Source organism: Halictus rubicundus, chromosome 16 (assembly GCF_050948215.1).
Source record: "Halictus rubicundus isolate RS-2024b chromosome 16, iyHalRubi1_principal, whole genome shotgun sequence".
NCBI lineage: Eukaryota > Metazoa > Arthropoda > Insecta > Hymenoptera > Halictidae > Halictus > Halictus rubicundus.
The window spans coordinates 9,036,055-9,054,458 of record NC_135164.1 but is presented as its reverse complement, the minus strand read 5'-3'; the positions used below and the strand labels follow the sequence as shown (position 1 = coordinate 9,054,458).

The 18,404-nt window shown below is 55.1% G+C and overlaps 1 protein-coding gene across 1 annotated transcript in view; it reads right to left on the bottom strand.

Annotated features, from left to right (window-relative positions):
• The window catches only part of LOC143362026 (tyrosine-protein kinase-like otk), a 38,454-nt gene that overhangs the window by 19,378 nt on the left and 672 nt on the right, over nt 1-18,404 (bottom strand). The window contains exon 2 of the mRNA XM_076801806.1: nt 11,372-11,674. Within this exon, the coding sequence (XP_076657921.1) occupies nt 11,372-11,674 (303 nt within the window). The remainder of the gene's footprint in view (nt 1-11,371; nt 11,675-18,404) is intronic.

Genomic DNA, 18,404 nt, shown 5'->3' with positions numbered 1-18,404 from the left:
CGTTCTCGGAGAGGCCTCGCGCGCCGCCCGTGAAAGGAGCGTTTAATGTTAATTATCGACGATTCGTCGGGCCGACGGAAATCGTTTTAATTGACCGACCAAATCGGTGAACGTCCGAATATCGTGGACCCGTTAACGAGCGAGAATCGATTCCTACTCGATAGTCCTGCACCGAGGTGTACCCTGTATGTGTGCGCGCGCGTGACGGCTCGATTCGATACGATTCGATACGATTCGATTCGATTCGCGGGACAGGGGTGATTCTGTTAATGGAAAAAAGGGCGAGGGGACGAGAAACGAGAGCGAGCGAAAGAGGGGGTGGGTGAAGGGTTTGCCAGGGATTTTTAGGAGCAAACTTACTAACGAACGCGACTACGCCTCGTTACTTCGCGCGCCGCAATTATTTCGTGCTGCTTCGACTTTCAAAGCTGTTTATACATTATACATCGATCGGCGCGTATAACCGTTGAATAATCCCTCGCGATTTCCGTTCGGCAGCGATTGAATTTTCGGGAAAGCTTGGAGAGAGAGAGAGAGAGAGAGAGAGAGGAGCCAGCCCGGCAACGGTCGCGTCCCGCGGGAACTCTTCCAACAACGGGGCCCGGAGAGCATTCTTTTTCGACCTCGATCGGCGCGTATCGACGAGTATCGCCGGCTGTCAACGAGACAGCGAGCCGAAAAGCGTTTGCATCCTTTATGACGCGTCGTAAAAACGATCAGATAAATGTCGCTTCGGAATGCAGACGTTCGAGATACGGTATCGCTCATCGCCGATGACGGACGCCGGGATTACCGGGGGTAATAAAAATGGAGGACAACAGCGTCCATTCGTTTGCTTTTTGGGAAACGAGAGGACTCGACGCTGTTTGCCGACGAGAACGAGAACTACAGAGAGAGAGAGAGAGAGAGAGAGAGAGAGAAGGAGAGGCTGTTCGCGCAAGAGATAGCACCGTGAGAATCGAGCTCGGCGGTATACCTTTGAAGAAATAAAAAGCAAATATTGAATCGGAACGCGTTTGTACGGTTCCGTGGAGGAAAGTTCTCGGTGACATTCCACCACAGTGAACAATTTACACGCGATTCGCGTATCGACCGGTATCGTCGACCGGCCCGAAGATCGCGTTGAAGTTTCGAGGCGTTTGAGCGAGAGGGTCCGAAAGAAGAGGCTCGAACTTCAGCGTGAAAACTCGTGGAACACTATGACAATGCTCCTTCTCGTATCGCCTTCACTCGGGAATTTTCTCTATTTTCCCGACCTTGCACCAGCTGACTTTTCCATGTTCCCCAATGTGAAATCAGTGTCGAAAGAAAGGCGTTTTGACACAATTGAAATTAAAACGTATTCACAGGCACGGGCTCTCTGAAAGACTCCCGCTACCGGAAGTGGAAACGTCGGTAGAATAAGCGTATCAATCGAGGAGGAGAATACTTGGACGGTGACAAGGACCAATAGTCTAGGCCAAAAAAAAATTCGAAAAAAGAAGGTCGGTTACTTTTTGTTTTTTTGAACAGACCTCGTGAAACGTTTAGGGCAAGGGAGCCGGGGGCTCGCGATCCCCGTCGCTGAAAAAAGACCGACCTCTGCCGGGCGCCGCGCGGTGTTCCTGAATTATCTAATTTTCGGGAGAACTCGAGAAAGAAGTAAAACGACCAACGTAGACGAAGAGGAAGAAGGAGAGGGAGAACGAGCCGAGGGAGACCGAGTATATTGCGAACGTGCTCCGAGTGGCAATCCTCGAAACCACCCCAAGAGGAATACAAGAACCACGCGAGAAAGACGATGGCCAGGTTTCCGGGGGAACGGCGGCTGGGTGGTTTCGGGGGAGGAGGGGAGACAGGGGACACGGGAGTCGAGGAGGAACACGGTAATTATTTTCGAACCGTCAAACTTGGGCGCGAAGGGTCGCGATGCCTGACATCGTCTACGAGTCAAGGGTTACCTAGGCGAATCACGGCGGAGGTTTTATCAACGGTCGGGTTCGGGCGAACCCCCGCGATTCCGCACTCGAGGAAAGTTTTTTCCCAGCGCGGCGGCCGTAGCAGATGCACGACGCGTCGCGCGGAAACATTTCCCGTTAGCCCGGTTCTGCGCGCTCGTTAAAAAGTTACCGAACGGCCGTGGCCGTGGCCGGGCCCGAGTCTCCCGCGAAACTTGTTGGAACCGGCGAAAACTATTCCGACCGGTAGTCTCGCGTAATTCAATAACGTCCGAACACGGTCTTTCCGCCACCCATCCCCCGGATAAAGATCGAAGGGGAATCTCGCTCGGTGGGATCATCGGAGAGAGCCGGCTCTCGAAATGGCGGAAACGGGGGAAACAAGCCGGAGCAGACGACACGGGGGCGGCGATGGCGACGAGAGCATCGATTCGAGAGCTCGCAGGATCTCGTTCCGGCGTGCGAGAGGCGAGTCTCGCGTTCCCGGCAGATAAAACCGCTGAAAATAGAGTCTCGCGTATCTGCGGGCAGATAGAGTGTTACACCTACACCTACATCCGCAAACGACGCGAGACGCGCGACGAGACCCGGAGATAAATTAGTTTTTTCTCTCTCTCTCTCTCTCTGTCTCTCTCTCTCTCTCTCTCCTTTTACCCCCGCGCACCACGGTGCAGCGCGACAGCCACTTGGACGGCCACGTGCGCGACTGCAGTTTGACGAAACGATTTTGCATTCCCTTTCTGCGAGCGGCGCGCACTCGAGCCGACACGCGTGTACACAAAGCCGCGTTCTCCGCTCCGCGGAGCGTGAAAAATTGCGCCGAGCATGTTTGGACAAGGTAAAAAATTCACGGAGGATAAGTGGCTTACGTGTTGCATTGCCGGGGAATTTGCGGCCGATCGAAGTCTGCTGGAAGTATCGCGACGATCGCCGCTTAGACTGTTCTCGCTGTTAAAACTTTCGGCTGTGCACCGTGTCCTGGAGGAGGATCAATTTACCAACGTTTTACGGAGCGTTGCGGCTTCGTCAGATGATACGAAGAGAGAGGTCAAAGTGTTAACGCGAACAGCGGAACCGGGATGCGTGGACGAGGAAAGAACGAACCGATCAAAGGAGAGATCGAGCGAACAATGAGAGCGGGGAAACCGAGACGCGAGGAGCCAATTGTTTCGAGGATATCGATCGTTGACAGGGATTTCGTTTTCGACGCGGATACCTATCGGCGTTGCAGCGAGCGAGCGAGGCAACGAAAACGATTCGCTTTTGCAGTAGAGACGGCGCGGGAGCGAGCATCGGAGTCGATTCGCGCCGGTTCGGCTCGTCACCCCTTTTCGAAACGGTTCCCGGGGCAGGAACGCGATGCCAGATCGACGAACAAAAGCGGCCATTGTCGCGACTGAAAATCAGAAACGGCGAGATCACTTCCGTCCCCCGTCTGTGCTCGTGCTCGTGCTCGTGCTCGAGTTCGAGGGTCGAGCCGTGCGCTTGTGCTGGCTCTCTCTCTCTCTCTCTCTCTCTCGCTTTCTCGCGTGAAATTGAGCCAAACAATGTGCGCGCGTTGCGACGATCGATGGTTCGCGCACGGCAAACTCTTTCGCCGCAGCGCGTCCTACGTTCTCGGTTTGTCGGCCCACTGGCGAGTTCGCAACCGGTCTGGCTCGTGCGATCGTTTCAGCGGGGCACGGTTTCCGGAAACGAGTTTTCCTCGCGTTCGCGAACGATCGCGACGCGACAAGCCACGCGGAAAACAGAACGAAAGGCGGCGGAGCCGGTAACGATGTACAAGGACAGCAACGACGGGCTTGCGCACCCACGCGATCTTGCGAAATTAATCACTTTTGAACTGATATGTTTTCGACGTGGGGTCCCTAGTACTTTTTCAAAGATGACAAGAATTTTCCAAGAATTTTCCAGATTTCCTAGCTCGGAAATTGGACTTTTTAGCATTGTCTGGAGCACTGTGCGACGGCGCGACCCGTCCCTCGAGCTTTCCCGTGAAGGAGAAAGATGGGAAAAAAGCGATGCATCGACGACGAACGTTAAACGCGCGTCAGCCGATAAGGAACGCCTTGCATTTTCAAGCGATCTGAACGCAAATGGATCGTTCGGAGCCGCTCCGTTTCGCGCCGTCGAGTATCGTCGCGCGAAGCTACTGGGAAGTCTGGGAAACCTGGGAAACCCGGCAAAGAGAAGAGGGGTCTCTCTCGTAATCACAGCTGCGGATGTATAGCGCTCCCGTAATTCCCTGGGATCGGGATGCACGCATCGGCGACGGATCTACGCGTACAATGCGTCCACCGATGCGTCACCCGTACCAGCGAAATTAATGCTTTTCAAAACACGTTCGTTTCGAGCCCCCTCTCCCTCTCTCCGCGTCACTCTTCCTCTCTCGCCGCGGAAAAATCGATGTTATCGGAAGAGCTGACACGGGAGGTTCAGATCGAGCGTTTTATGTACGGGTTAACAACCAAATTGATTTTTCCTGTAATGTAAAATTCCTCCAGCGGCGAGACCGACTCCAAACCGAGGCTGCGGAGCTTCTCTCGCTCGTTCATTAAGGTTTCATCTTCCGGTAGAAGAAAACGTAATCTTTTTCCCCGAGTAGTTTAGCCGGAGGAACGCTGGCCTCGGGGGATCCAGGCGTCGGCGTCAACCGTCGTCGGCCAACGTCGGCGCAATATAAAAAATACATTCCGCCACGCCCTGTGAAATAACCAATTACGCCAAAAATTTGTCCGGATCCGGCGACGTCGAGGATGTCGGTTTTTCCCGTCGATTTTCCTGTTCTCGAACGACGACCGTTCCGCTCGTTTCACCTAAACGCGGAGCGCGTTCGCGTCGCGGTGCACGGCACCGTTTCCCTTTTTTCCCTCTTCCTTCTTTTTTCTCCAGAAGACACCGTTTTCGCGCATTTGCCGGGTGAACAGGTGTCTCTTGTTCGTTCGCGAGACGAGGCGAGGCCAGGCGAGGCAGTCTCGTCGCTTAAACGGGCTCCAACAACTTGTACGCGCCGGCTTTTTTCAGCACGGTCGTACATCTAATTAGGGAAAAACGTGCCGGGTTAATTAGTAAGGAGCGTAATTAATGAAAAGGCATGGGTCTTCCGTATTCATCGGACAGATTCTCGCGATAGGGTGGATCTTTCCTTCTCTGGCTTGTTTTTTGTCTCCCCTCTTCTCCCCTTTCTCTCGCGCTTCGTCCTCTTCTTTTCCTTCGTCGTCGTCTTCCGCTGTCTCTCCCACGCGCTTCGCCTCTCCTCTCTTTCTGCCTTTCTCCCTCTCTCTCTCTCTCTCTCTCTCTCTCTCTCTCTCTCTCTCGCTCTCTCGCCGATCGTCTCTCCCGTTCTCCTCCGACTCCGGTAGCTTTTTTTCCCCATTTTCACGCACAGCGAAGCACGCGGAGCGTTCTTTTCTCCCCGCTACTAGTCGCGCGCCGAGCGATCGCGCGGAGCTCACCGGTTAAAATGCCTCGGCGTGTACACTTGGCCCCGATTGTTCGGCTCGATGACGGTAATTTGACAGACAGGGGTTGCGCGGGGCGAAACAAAAGTCGCGCGAAACAAATCGACCGGGAGGGCTTCGAAAGGGCCGGAAAAATCGCGGGAACGTGTGCCGCCGTCGCTGCCATTGCCATTGCCATTGCCACGGAAATTCGCGCCAACGATTTCACCCGGGGTAAACGGAAAAAGGCATCGAGGAAGCGTCAAACGTTTCATCCGATAGAAAACCAAGACCGATATATCTGGACGCGTACTTCCATCGACAGAAAATATCGAGCACGGAGAAGATCGGGGAAGTTCGAGAGAAACGAAAAGCAGCGCGGGACCAGCCCTTATATCGAGCGTGTTCGCTCGAGAGATTTTTTTCTGTTCGTTTCCGTTTAATCCGTCTCGCGAACGTCGCGCAGAAAACACGGAAACACCGTGGAAACGGCATTTACGAAGGCAACGCGCGCATTCTGCCTACTCCTCCTCCTCCTCCTGCTCCTCCTCGTCCCTTTTTAGGGTCAGCCAAGAGTAGCCCGAGCGAGGAACCCTAGAGAGAGGCGTGTAGCGTCGCGCACGCTACACTCGTGCAATTCATTCGGCACAATGCGCCGGGGCACGGCTAGCGAGAATCCACCGAGCACGGGAGCCCGAGAGAAAAGAAGGGAGAGACAACGAAAGAGAAAGCAGTTCCTCCGCGTGTGGCGTTGGCGTGAGTTCGCGACGACCGAGCGACCGTGGTAGTGTTTTTAAAAAATGCAGCCGCCCCGGGCTGCAGCCTCAACGATTAGCTTACCCCCTCCTTCTTCTCCTCCGTCCCTGCCTGCCCTTCTCCTTCTTATTCCCTTCTCCGCAGCCTCCACCTCCTCTTACTTTTCCACCATCCCCTCATCTTTTCACCTCTCCCGCTCGCTCCGCGCGACGGGCCGACGACGTAGACGTAGACGTCTACGGCGACGACGACGACGACGGTGACGTACAGCCTGCACGAAGGCGAGACAATGAAAATGCAAGCAAACCCTCCCTGAATTGAGTTCTCCACCTGCGCACGACCGACCGGGTAAGAGGCGGACACGGATGAGGAGACGAGGAAAGAACGAGAGAGAATCCCTGTGGCAGGCTCGCGAATTTCCTCCCTCGAAAGGGGATATACATAATTTCACGCTGCCATGGCAACGTGTTTCTAGTTTTCCTATTTCTGTCTCGCCGCCGCAACAAATTTTTCCAGATCGGAAGGATCGACGGTGGCTACAGCAAAAAACCAGGCTGATAATTTTCCGCGTGCCGGAACAGGCGTCCTACCCCGTACCCTTTTCCCGGAACCCTTGGCCCGTGAAACGGCGGAGGGCAACACGCGGTATGCGCGATTTATCGTCCAGGTGTCATTAATATGCCGACGAATCTGGATCAAGCCACTCCCCCTTGACGCGTCGTGGTAAATTCATCGCGGTATTTAGGAGGGTCCGCGCGTGTTCTTCCCGTGAATGCGGGCCCGTTGAAAAACCTGTATTGTTGCGGCGTACAATACAGGAAGCCTAATTGCCATTTGGCCTCGCATTATGCGAACGGCCGGTCGACCGGCTCTCGGCCGAGCCGGTGGGGTGGGAACGCGAGTTCAGAATGCGGACCGGGAGAGACGCCTTCCGCGCGTCGCTCTTTGCCTTAGTCGCCGCGATTCAGTTTTCTCTGGAAACGTTTCAATTTCGCAGCGGCGGCGGCCATTGACTCGCGTCCAAAACTACGGGAAACAAACAATACCGTGGACAACAATGAGTCGAACGAAAGACGTTCCCGGCGTATCGATCGACGCGGAGAACGCCCGCGAGCCAACCTAACATAATTGTTGCGATCGAGCAGGCACCGGCAACTCGCTGCGCGTTGCCCCAAGGAAAATCGAAGAGACAATCGATCTCGCGTTCCGAAGCTCTGGTTTCGGCGCGGGTTCAAAGACACGCGTACCAACAAAAAAGAAAAAACAACAGAGGTAACTCGTCGAAGAGCGCGGAACGCTTCGCCCGGAGGAAACGAGATTCCGGGTTCGCGGAACGGTAGGCTCATTGTCGACGTCGCACAATGCGTGTGGTCTAATTGTCGAGGCCGACGCTGGCGTGCGCCGCGAACAAGGTAAACGAAGAGCCCCGGGAACGGGAACGGGAACGAGATCGCGATCGCTAGCCGCGGTCCATTAGAAGCCGAGAGACAGGATTTTTCACGGTGGCTGGAGCCACTTTTCGATCCCATTATCCACTCGTCTCCGGAATCGCGTTAACACTTTTTCCAGTCTCCCCGAGTTGGGAAATCTCGCGCGGGAAAGAAGATGATTAAGTCCGGCTACTTTTTCACGGCAAAGTAAAACCCAGGTACGACGCGAACTCGAGGGATCCTCGCGATCTCTTTAGGTCGCCATCGCACACGCTCCCTCTTGTCTTTTGTTTTCTACCAGAAATTGTACCAGTTGCAAAATGTAGGAACCACACAGGCGTTCCCTCTTTAGCAGTTTCGTTGGGTTATAAATTCTCTGAATGTTTCTACTGTTCGAGCATAAAAGAGGCTACAGGCAAGCAGAAGGGACGACAAGATGGAGCGCGTGTGTCGGGCTTTCGCGCGAACGGATTCGCGGACATAATTCCGAATTCAGCGAGCACGGTGTCCTCGTGTAACGCGAATAGGATCGCGAGAACGAGGATGAACGGGAAACTCGGTAAATACGGCCTCGCAGAAGTCCTCTATCTTTATATTGTCACGGGAGCGCGCAGGAAACCGAGCGCTCGAATCTACGCACGCGGGGTATAAATCAGATACGATCTCCCGTAAAGCCGACGATACGCGTCGACGGGAATCCAGCCGCCCCTCGTCCGTGTCGCGTCTTTTCTCTCTCGCTCTCTCTCTCTCGTTCTCTTTTTTCACCGATCCCCGTCGCAGTCGCAGTCGCAGTCGCAGTCGCAGTTGCAGTTGCCGTAGCTCGGGGCTGAACAACTTCCTATCCATTGTCGCGTATCGCAGCAGCAAGCTCCTTCCTCGTCGCGGAGCGAGATGTTATTTTTTTATTTGGACAAAGGATCCTTCTCGACGTGTTATTACCCCCGTGCCTCCTTTCGTCCCTCGTAGCCCGGGCTTCTGTGGCCGCGAGCCGAGGGGTTGAAAATTAAAAGAGGGAGAGGGATGGTTTTCACGGCGTGGCACACGGAATATTCACGGCGGGCCAGCTCGTCATCGCCGAGCGTGTTCGAGAGATCACTCGTCAGACGCTCGACCTTTCGAGGGTGGAAAGTCGCGAGGGTGGTTCGCGGGCCAGACGTCGTTTCTCGATATCGCTAGATTACTCGTCGCCGAAACCACGCAGCTTAATTACGACTCTCTCGGCCAGAAAATTTCCACCGGGCTCGGATTCCCGACGAATTCGTCTCGAGTACGAGCATGTACGTATTGCAGCTGCGATTACGCTAGAGAGAGAGAGAGAGAGAGAGAGAGAGAGAGAGAGAGAGAGAGAGAGAGAGAGAGAGCCAAGCGTCCAAATAGAATGTACACTTTTATAGCGGAAACGTTCGCGTCGAACCATCAAAAGCGCCGCCTACGATCGACGTTCTCTTCGCTGGTATATCCAAGTGCTCGCGAGACGAGTCGCTCGATTTGAAAATATCCACGACCCCTTTCGTTTTTTGCGACCAGCTCCGCAGCAGTAAAGATAACTGGACCGTTCGGCAAGAACGCTCGAGGTATTAGCTGTACGCGAGAGGGAACGTAAATGTCACGGTGCTCTAGCATTCCTCGGCCTCGACCGATAAGACATTCTTTCGAGTATACGATCCATTTGTACCCTCGGTTTTCGTCTCGGATGCCCGCTTTTACGACCACCCGTTGCCGCACACGAACATCTGACCGTCAACGCGGAGATATTACGCGACGCGGGATGGGTTTAAACGCGAATCTTCATTCGAGTAAATATCTCGATCGATACCGAGCCGTGAAATATCGGTCCTGTGCCCGATCGATCCTCCGTCGGTCGTGGTCTTTGCCGTGCGATCGTTCGAACGAGTAGCGTGTAATTATCGCGGCTGGGAAGCGTCGCCGATATCGGTAGCCGCTTAATTAACTAGCCGATACGTGTCCACGGTGTCACGACGAATCTCACGAATCTCTCCCTTGTTAAAGGCTGGCCCCGGAATATGTTATAGCGGCTAATTGCTCGGCGAGGACGCCGAGTCCTCGCGGTCGGTTCGGAGGAATTCGAATCGGTCGAAATTACGGAAACGTCGAGACGCCCGTGGAAAACAGAAGGGTCGGAAAAACGGGCTGGCGAGACACCGCTGCCGGGGATCCGAAGAAAACGTCCCATCGTCATTATCATTATTATATTTATCGCAATTATCAAAAGGAATCGAGCCGGCGACGGGTATTAAGCACGCGCTAAATGTACTCGTGGCTCGGTGCACTTCACCGGGTTGGCAGCGACGTGTAATAATAATTACGAAACGATACATGATAACGAGGTGCGGGACCGCTAACGACGCCCCGGCGTCGTTTCTCTCTTTCCTCGCTCTTTCCCCGCGGCTGCCCGCCACCGTTTCACCACTATTTCCCTCTTCTTCTCCCGTTCTCGACGTTTCCCCGATTTAATAATATGTACGGTGTTTTTTTTTTCGCAAATTTCTTCATTATTCATTCAATATCGCGCCACCGCGATCCACGCACCCCTCTCCCACGTTCAACGCCGAGCGCGCAATATTTTTTTCTTTCTCGTTGCTTTGGCTCCCGGGCCTCTCCCTCGTCCTGCGAGCGAAAAGCACCCATTTTATACGCGTTTTCAGCTGCAAATAAAAAAAAATACGTACGCCCGCGTTGGCGGGTATCGGAGCACCGCTCGCTGGTAACATTATATATTTTCCCTCTTTCTCGTTTTTTCTGTTTTCCTCCTCGGTTCCCCTCGACCGTTTCCACTGGCGTCGCGACGCTCGGCACCGTGCTATGCTGGTGTTAGTGTGCTGGTCGTCGACGTCGTCGTCGTCGTAGGATTTATTTTTCGCCGTTCCCGTGTGCCGCAACCCTTCAAGCGTTTTCGAATCATTAAAACGCGAGCTTTAGCCGCGGGGCGGCCACGATTGACTGGTAGCCATATTGGCCGGCTCGATTCCACGGTAAATTATCATGCTTAATTAACGTCACACTGGCGAATAATTGGATAGAAACGGCGCGCAGGGGCGCGCACCAGCTAAGCCATCGAGCAGCGATTCTCGCGTTCTCCCTTCGATTTCCGTCCACTCACCCCCCACCCCCCGCGATCCCGATATCGTTCCTCCTACACCCGCCTAGATCATTCTCGGTTATACCAAGTAATTTCCGCGGAAGGCGTTTGATCCGAGTTTTTGCGAAGAAGGGGCGATTAAAAAGTGCCGTGAGAATAACGTGGACCCGCGGTGAAAACCGTCGGTGTCGACGCTTTGTCTCTCTCCTCCCTCCTCCTCGGGGGACGGTGTCGGGGAAACTGTCTTCTCGCGCGCCTTCTCCCTCCGCGACCCCTTCGGTCCCAATCCCTTTTTCCACGTTTCGCTCTCGTACTTTGTCGATTAAGCAACGCGAGCGTGAACCAACGGATTACTAACTCTCGCGAGTCTAGCTCGGTTTTTAATCGAGTGCCGCGACGTACCGAGAGACCGCGGCTCGTTAAAAAATCGTCGAAGGAACGCGCTCGATTATGTCAGCCCGGCGCTCCCGGTCCTCTGCTCCGGGTTAAACGCGTACGGTGAATTCTCGATATATGTCAACAACACGGGTCTCGCCGGAGCCGTATTCTGTTCACGCTCCACGGCCGCCGAGGTCTCGGTAGTGGGGATGACTCCGCGACATTTACCATCCAGTCGTTGCCGACGTATATGGAGAAATCACCGCGACGCTCTTCGAGATACTTTATCCTTACAGCTTCGAGCGCGGCCCCTGAAGAAGTTGTACTTACATTGAATGTCGATCTTCGCCGGCGAGCTCTCGATGGAGTATCCGGTCTCCTCGTGCGTGGCCACGCAGACGAAGTTCCCGCTGTCCAGTATCCGGTTGACCCTGGTGATCCGCAGATCGCCGCCGTCCTGGTGTCTCCGCGGACTCGGCGCCAGGAGCTGACCGTCGATTTTCCAGGAGTACTTGACGCGCGAGCTCGGCAACGCCTCGCACCTGAGACGCACCGGGGATCCCTCGACGACCGAGTGCTCGCCCGGGCTCACCGAGAAGTACAGGTCGCCGTCCTGGCCGAACGCCGTTGCCACTGCGAAACGTCAAACTCGACTGTAGTCATCTCCTTTCCAAGCTACCCTTATTAGATTCGGCGAGTCAAACGTTATATTTAGGATTCCCCTGGCCATTTCGAATGCATTGTATCCTGGAAATCATCTTCGACAGGAGGGGACGGAGGAAACGAACGAAAACAGCCTCGCTCGGTGTTTGCGGATCGTCGCTGGGCTCCGCGCGAGCAAAGCCATCATCGGTCTGGTTATTTTTTAATGGTTGGTTCGGGCAAAAAAGTCCGTGGTACGCGCGACGCGGCGACCGTCGAACGAGCAAACACGTTCGGCGGTGCAAATTAAACGAACCGCATTGTACGCCGATGTCCGCGGACATCGAATCAACGGCGAAAAACGAGCGCGCCGGACAAAATCGGGCCGAAAGAAATAAAAGTAGGAGAACGCGCGAGAGAGAGAGAGAGAGAGAGAGAGAGAGGAGGAGGGGAGGATGCGCGACGTAACAAGAATCATCTGCTCCCGGCCATGTATTTTTCGCTCGGTGGCCGATTCCGTTATGGGCGAAAAAAGCTGCTGCGGGAAACGGTCGGGAAAAAATCGGTGGAAACGCGAGCGGCGGTGGAGCGATTCGGTATTGTACGTGGACCGATCGTGCCAGTGATTTCGCAAACAGCGACCGTGTGTACCCTGTATGGATTAAATTCCCCGTGGCAGGGTTGGAAATCGATTGTTGCGTTTCCGTGGCAGAAAGCGTTATGTGCGGCAATGCGTCGCCGATGCGATGCTAGCGAGCGGCGCGGCGCGCACGTGCGCGACCTATCGTCTCGTCTCGTCTCCGTCTCCTCTCCTCTCCTCTCCTCTCCACTCCTCTCTCGTTTACGCCCGCCGCCGTTTCAAAGGGTAATTAATTAGCTCGACGGCGCTACAATAATTTTCGCTAAACAGAAAATACGTTTCGACTCGTGAACCGAATCCCGCGTTGCCATTGAAACGCGGCCGCAACGCGTGAGGAACGATATTATTGTACATTGTACAACCGTTTCGCCAGGCTGCTCTCTCCGATAACTAGACTGCTGTTCTCGATGGAAAATTTCGTGGGTTTTATATTGATAAAAAAACTCATTTTTATTATAAACGCATAAAACCCACCGATAACCGTGGTTTCGCAAGCGAGATGGAACCGCGTACGAAATACAGTTGAAAATTACGAGCTGCCCGGCTCCGGTCGAAGCTGGTGTAAATTGCCGGTTTCTCGCGGAACCCCGAGAGAGCGTGGGTCCCTGTGGCGCGTCAGGATCGGACCCATCCGTAGAATTTTAAGGGTTAATATTGGGTCTGGGGCGGTATAATAACGGGGATCGGGCAAAGGACACGGTTGAATTTCGTAAACGTCGAAAGGTGCCGAGGCAGCAGAGTGATGCTTTATACCTGCTCTCGGACTTTGGCGGGACGTGGTCGGGACTGGAAGGGCTCCGATCCGAGACAAATAGAGGAGCAAGGGCCCTGACCGTGCCCCCTTTTCCCCGAGAAAGATTTACGACCGAGCATTATGAATCCGAACGTTTGTGGTCGGAGACCGTTTCGAATTGAAAATCGCCGAGCCTCTAACAGGAAAATTACGAAGCAGAAGGGGGCAGCAGCGCGAACCACGAACAGAGATTTTTCCAGAGTTATGTTCCCCGGGGGCATGAACGATCCTTCGAGGCGGTGCGTCAATGGCTGGTCGAGAGTTTATCAACGAGAACGGTGTCGAAATCTAAAAAAAGAATACCAGCGCGCGGTCGTCTCTGTCCATTCCGAGGGAGTCGTTTCGCCGGCGACTCCCCGGATCCCGAAACCTCCCGGTGAAGTAAACACGACCGCTTTTACGACCTACTCTCGAGATTACTTTTCTTCCCGAGGCAAACATCTCGTTCGCGTTCGATCCCGCTTCGGCGGACGGGCGCGCAACAGCTGCTGCTTGGCTTTACGACGTTTACGCGACCGGCAGAAACTTTTTTGACTGACGTGTCCACGAATGCAGTCGCGAGTACAGGTCGAGGCCGGAGGCAAAGACAGCCGGCACCGGGTGCAGCGCGAGGCAACTACTTCTCGAAGAGGCGGTCCGAAACGCGGATCGGCTCGTAAACCGCCAAGGATCGCAAAGGACGTCCCTTTTCCTTGGTTCGTGCTTGATCCACTTCCGGCGAACTTCAAAGCGGCGGGAGCGGAGCTATTTTCTCTCGACTAAGAGTCGGCCCCTCCTCGAGCTCGGAGCAGGAGGAGCGGGAACAGCAGACGAAAACGGAGAAACGGAGAAAACGGGCTCGCGATGCGATGCAATACGAAGCGGCGCGGCGCGGCTCGGCTCAGCTCGGCTCGGCCCGCCGCCGTTTGATTATTATTCGCGGCGCGGGATCTCTCTCCGGGAACGGAGAAAAGAAGCAAAGTACTAGCCCGTCGAGCGGAACTTGCCTCGTTACGACTCGAAATCTTTTCGTTACCGCGACTACACCCTCTCGGGCTAACGATCGGCTCGTTAAAATCGAAAGATCATTAGCCGGATGCCTTTCGTGCCTGTTCTCGAGTATCTCGGTCGTTCCCTCGAACGGCTGTCCACCGGCTGGAATCTTGCCGGCTCTCTCTCTCTCTCTCTCTGTTCGAGCAACGAACCGTGGAGGCCCGACGAGTCCCGTTTTCTGTCTCTCGAACCGCATGCTCGCACGGCCGAAAGAAAGAACACCGAATTAATCGGTTTCGGCGAAGGGGTCGGAGGCGACGACGAGCGGCAAAGGCGGACGGAAACGATTTCGAGCCGCGCCGCGACCGCGCGTCTCTTGACTAGGCTCGCATAATGCATACGGTTGCATAATTCATCGCGCGTACGCAGAACGCGCACTTTATTACGCGCGGCTCGCAGCCGACCAACTACGCGAACTACATGATTCACAAGTTACGACGCGGCGCGATTGCGATTCGCGCGCGGGTGAAAGGAAAAAATTCATCGCGGCGGCTGCCCCGGGTTCATTTTCACGGGGTCCTGACCGTCCTCGTCATCGTCAGCGTCGGCGTGGTCTGCGCGTCGCTGCAAATTGTGTTCGGAGTGCCGCCTTCCAGACGCTCCGAGAACCGTGAAATTCACACTCTCGGGACGTTTTTCACGATTCTGAATACGCGCTGAGAGCCTCCTTTCTCGGTCTCGGGGCGTCGAGACAAGACGCGAGAACGAGTCCGCGGGTCTTATTGAGAAAAAAGGAAAAACGAGCTAGAAGAAAAACCGAAAAGAAGAGGAGGAGGAGGAGGAGGAGGAGGAGGAGGAGCAGTGGAGAAAAGAAAAGAAAGGGCGGAGGGCGCGGGCGCGCTAGAGAAAGGTGACCAAGGGAGGAAAAACGAAGGAAAAGAGAGCGAGGGAAGACACGCGCCACTGACGTGGACGCCGGTCCCGACGCGACGCGACGCGTCGCGACGCGCGAGCTAGAGTACCGACGCCCTTTTGACAGCGAAGGAGTAACGCCACTCTGTCGCGCTTCGCGGTGACCGGCACAAAAGCGAAACACGAATTAGCGGAGGCGCCTGGGAACGACATTGACACGGGGCACGGAAGAAACCGTGTTTTCCTCGCCCCTCGAATTCCTTCTAGCGAGTCGTTAAAATAAAAAGTTTCGCCCTTAAAATCCTTCGGTCCCGAGGCAGCCAAGGTACCCAGCGTTCGTTAAGGAGCCGGTTATCGGAGACGCGCTACGCCGGGACAACCTCGAGTCCTCCGAGTCCTTCAAGGAAAGCTGCGCGTCGAATGCGAGTCACCTCGAGCGAGAAGAGATGACGAGACAGAAGGCGTTCGCCGCTTACCGAGCAAAAATCTCCGGACCTTCCGACCCTGCCGTTCCGAGAAAAGGAACACCGGGACTCGCGCGTTCGACTCTCCTCTTCGGCTATTAGACGCGGTTTCTCGCGGAGCCTGCCTCGCCCCGAAACGTGACGAGATGCGACGCGAGGCGACGCGAGGCGACGCGACGCGGCAGAGGTAACGCGCGTTGTGCACGCACGCTCAAGTGGACGCGAATGTCGAGCCGTGACTGACTGCCGCGGAAAAGGAAAACACTCGCGATATGGAGTGAAAACGCGATAGAAGGGTACTCGTGTAAAAAATTGAAAAATCAGGAGACCCGCGCGGAGGTGGGGAAAGGAATTCACCGGAGAGAGGGAGCCATTCACGCGACCGAGTCAAAGGGAATTCGTCGAACAGAAAGAGCCGATCGAGCGCATGGGCGGCCGGAGAGAGCGTGCCACGCCGTGCCGTATTTCAGCAGGCCCTGAAATAGGGCGCGCGGCTTGCAACGCTGCACACATTGCACATTGCACAGTGCAGAGAGCGGCGGCGTAGAATCGCGAGGCGCGACTCGGTTTCAAAGGGACCCATCGGCCCGCTCGCGTCTCGTCGCGTCGCCGCCCGCTCCAAATATATTATTCGCGCGTCTCTTGCGCTCCGCGCGGGTCATCAAACGCTGTTTTTGCCCGCGACGAATCGTTTCGCGCGGTTTCGAGCCGACCAGAGCGGAAGGAAGGGATCGCGCGTCTCCCGACAGATGAACGGCCTCGCCTCGAAACACAGGAAGCCACCGTGGTATCGACGACGATACCGGTATCTATATGTCGTCGCGACGTCCACCAAAAGTCACGTTCTCTCTACGAGCTCTCTAATCTTCCTGTGTTTAGACGAGCCACCGAGCTGCCGAGATTATCGCGTACGCCAGACGTTCGATGCTTCCTGCGCGATTATCGAGCGTGTTGCGCCGCGATTGCACGCCGGAAGACACGTTTGCCGCGCGCGCGGACCGGTCAAATTCGGAGCGAGCGGTAACAACCTCTTCTGTCGCGCGATCCTCCCGGTGAAAGCTCTCCTCGTTTTCGCTCTTTATGCGTAAATAGCCGCATTACCCGCGGCATCCGCTTTTATTACGTCGTTTTTGAACCGAGTCGTTCCGGCGACCAAGGGATCAAAGGGCTAATACAATTTTTCTTCGTACTCGGTCCCGTCGTGCCCGTGCCCGCGCCCGAACCCTCGAGTTTCTTCGTCGCGCGTGTTCCTCGACACGACGGTTTCAGAAACGCCGTGGAGCGAGGGAGACATATGCGCAAACAGGGAGAAAAAGAAAGAGAGAGAGAGAGAGAGAGAGAGAGAGAGACAGAGGTCGCGAGTAACTCCGGGGCTGAATAACATTCGGCGTATAAAATAGCCGCGCGCGCCGGGTCACGGACAAAGGGCCTTTAGTGGCAACCAGTGTAAAAAAGATTTACAGAGTGGGACAGAGAGGGAGACCGGGAGAAAGGAGCTCGCTAGAACAGAAGAGAGAAGAGAGAGAGTGAGAGAGAGAGAGAGAGAGAGCGAGAACGAGGAAAAAGCAGCAACAGCAGTGTGCTGGTACCCCTTTTCAGGGCACAGGACGTCTCCGAACGCTGGGACGTTCGTTCTCATCCGTAACCCGAGACGTGTAATTAGGAGCACCGGACCAAGATGAATAGCCAAGTGGCCGGTGGTGCAACCAACCACCGGAGAAGGGAAAACCGAGGTCGAGGGGGGTTTGCCACGGCCCATCCATCGACAACGCGTACCTATACTCGTGTATTTGCGGATCCCAGCATCGCTACAATAACCCTGATTCCCCATAGGGTACAATTCGACCCGATTCGAGGGACCGATCGACTCTTTTCACCGCGACTTTTCCGTGAAAAGGTGCATCGAACGGAACACGTTGCACGGTGGTCTATTCTGGTCGCGACGGTTTCGGAGCGGATCGATTCGGTCCAGGTTCCAACTTTCGACGTCGAAAGACGTTCCCGTCAGATTTCGTGTGTTGCCAAATGGCAGCGTGGCGGGCCGCAAGGAATTTTCAAACTGGAGGATCGTAGCTCAGAATCGTCGTCCCTATTAATTACACGTGGAGCCGCGCGTATACGACGTTACCGTCGATATTAGGTAGGTGGATACGTAATATGGCCCCTCTGTGCCGTCGAGTCTGCGTATATTCGCTATGTAGGTGTGCATGGCTATCGAACCGGTTCTGCCGTTCGAGAAGGGGAAGGGGAGAATGGGAGAGAGCGAGAGAGAGAGAGAGAGAGAGAGAGAGAGAGAGAGAGAGAGAGAGAAAGAGAGAGCAAGAGGGAAAGACTCGGCACACCGGTGGGTAACCGGCCGGCATCATGGACGATGGAGTGAGGCCGTAGCCAGCATCCACCCGACTGCCACACCACCACTACCACACCACCACTGCCGTCGTCGTCGTCGTCGTCGAGACTATCACCGGCATCGAAGCCGCTGCGAATTTCAGGACGATGCACACGTGAGATCGACACGATCGATTCAACCGATTCGGCCGACCAGCTGCAAATTGGAGTCGTCGAGTCGTCGAGTCGCCGAGCCGCTTTTCAGATCGGTCCGCCGAATTGCCCGACCGTGTTAAAGGGCCATCGATACGGCTTTGGCAACACTCTCGAGCGGATCCAACGATCGCATATACTCCCGCCACCAATTGGATGCGTTAATCCCGCGATTCTCTCTCTCTCTCTCTCTCTCTCTCTCTCTCTCTCTCTCTCTCTCTCTCTCTCTCTCTCTCCTCTCCGCTCGTTTTCATAGAGAGCCAAGGACCGAGCGATTCCATCGAGGGACGAGAGAATTACCTGCGCTCGAAATTTTTCACCGAGAATCGATGGAATCTGGCGGGCAACGTCGAACACGAGATTCGTCGGATGGCTCGATACTTTCGAGGAATCGAAACG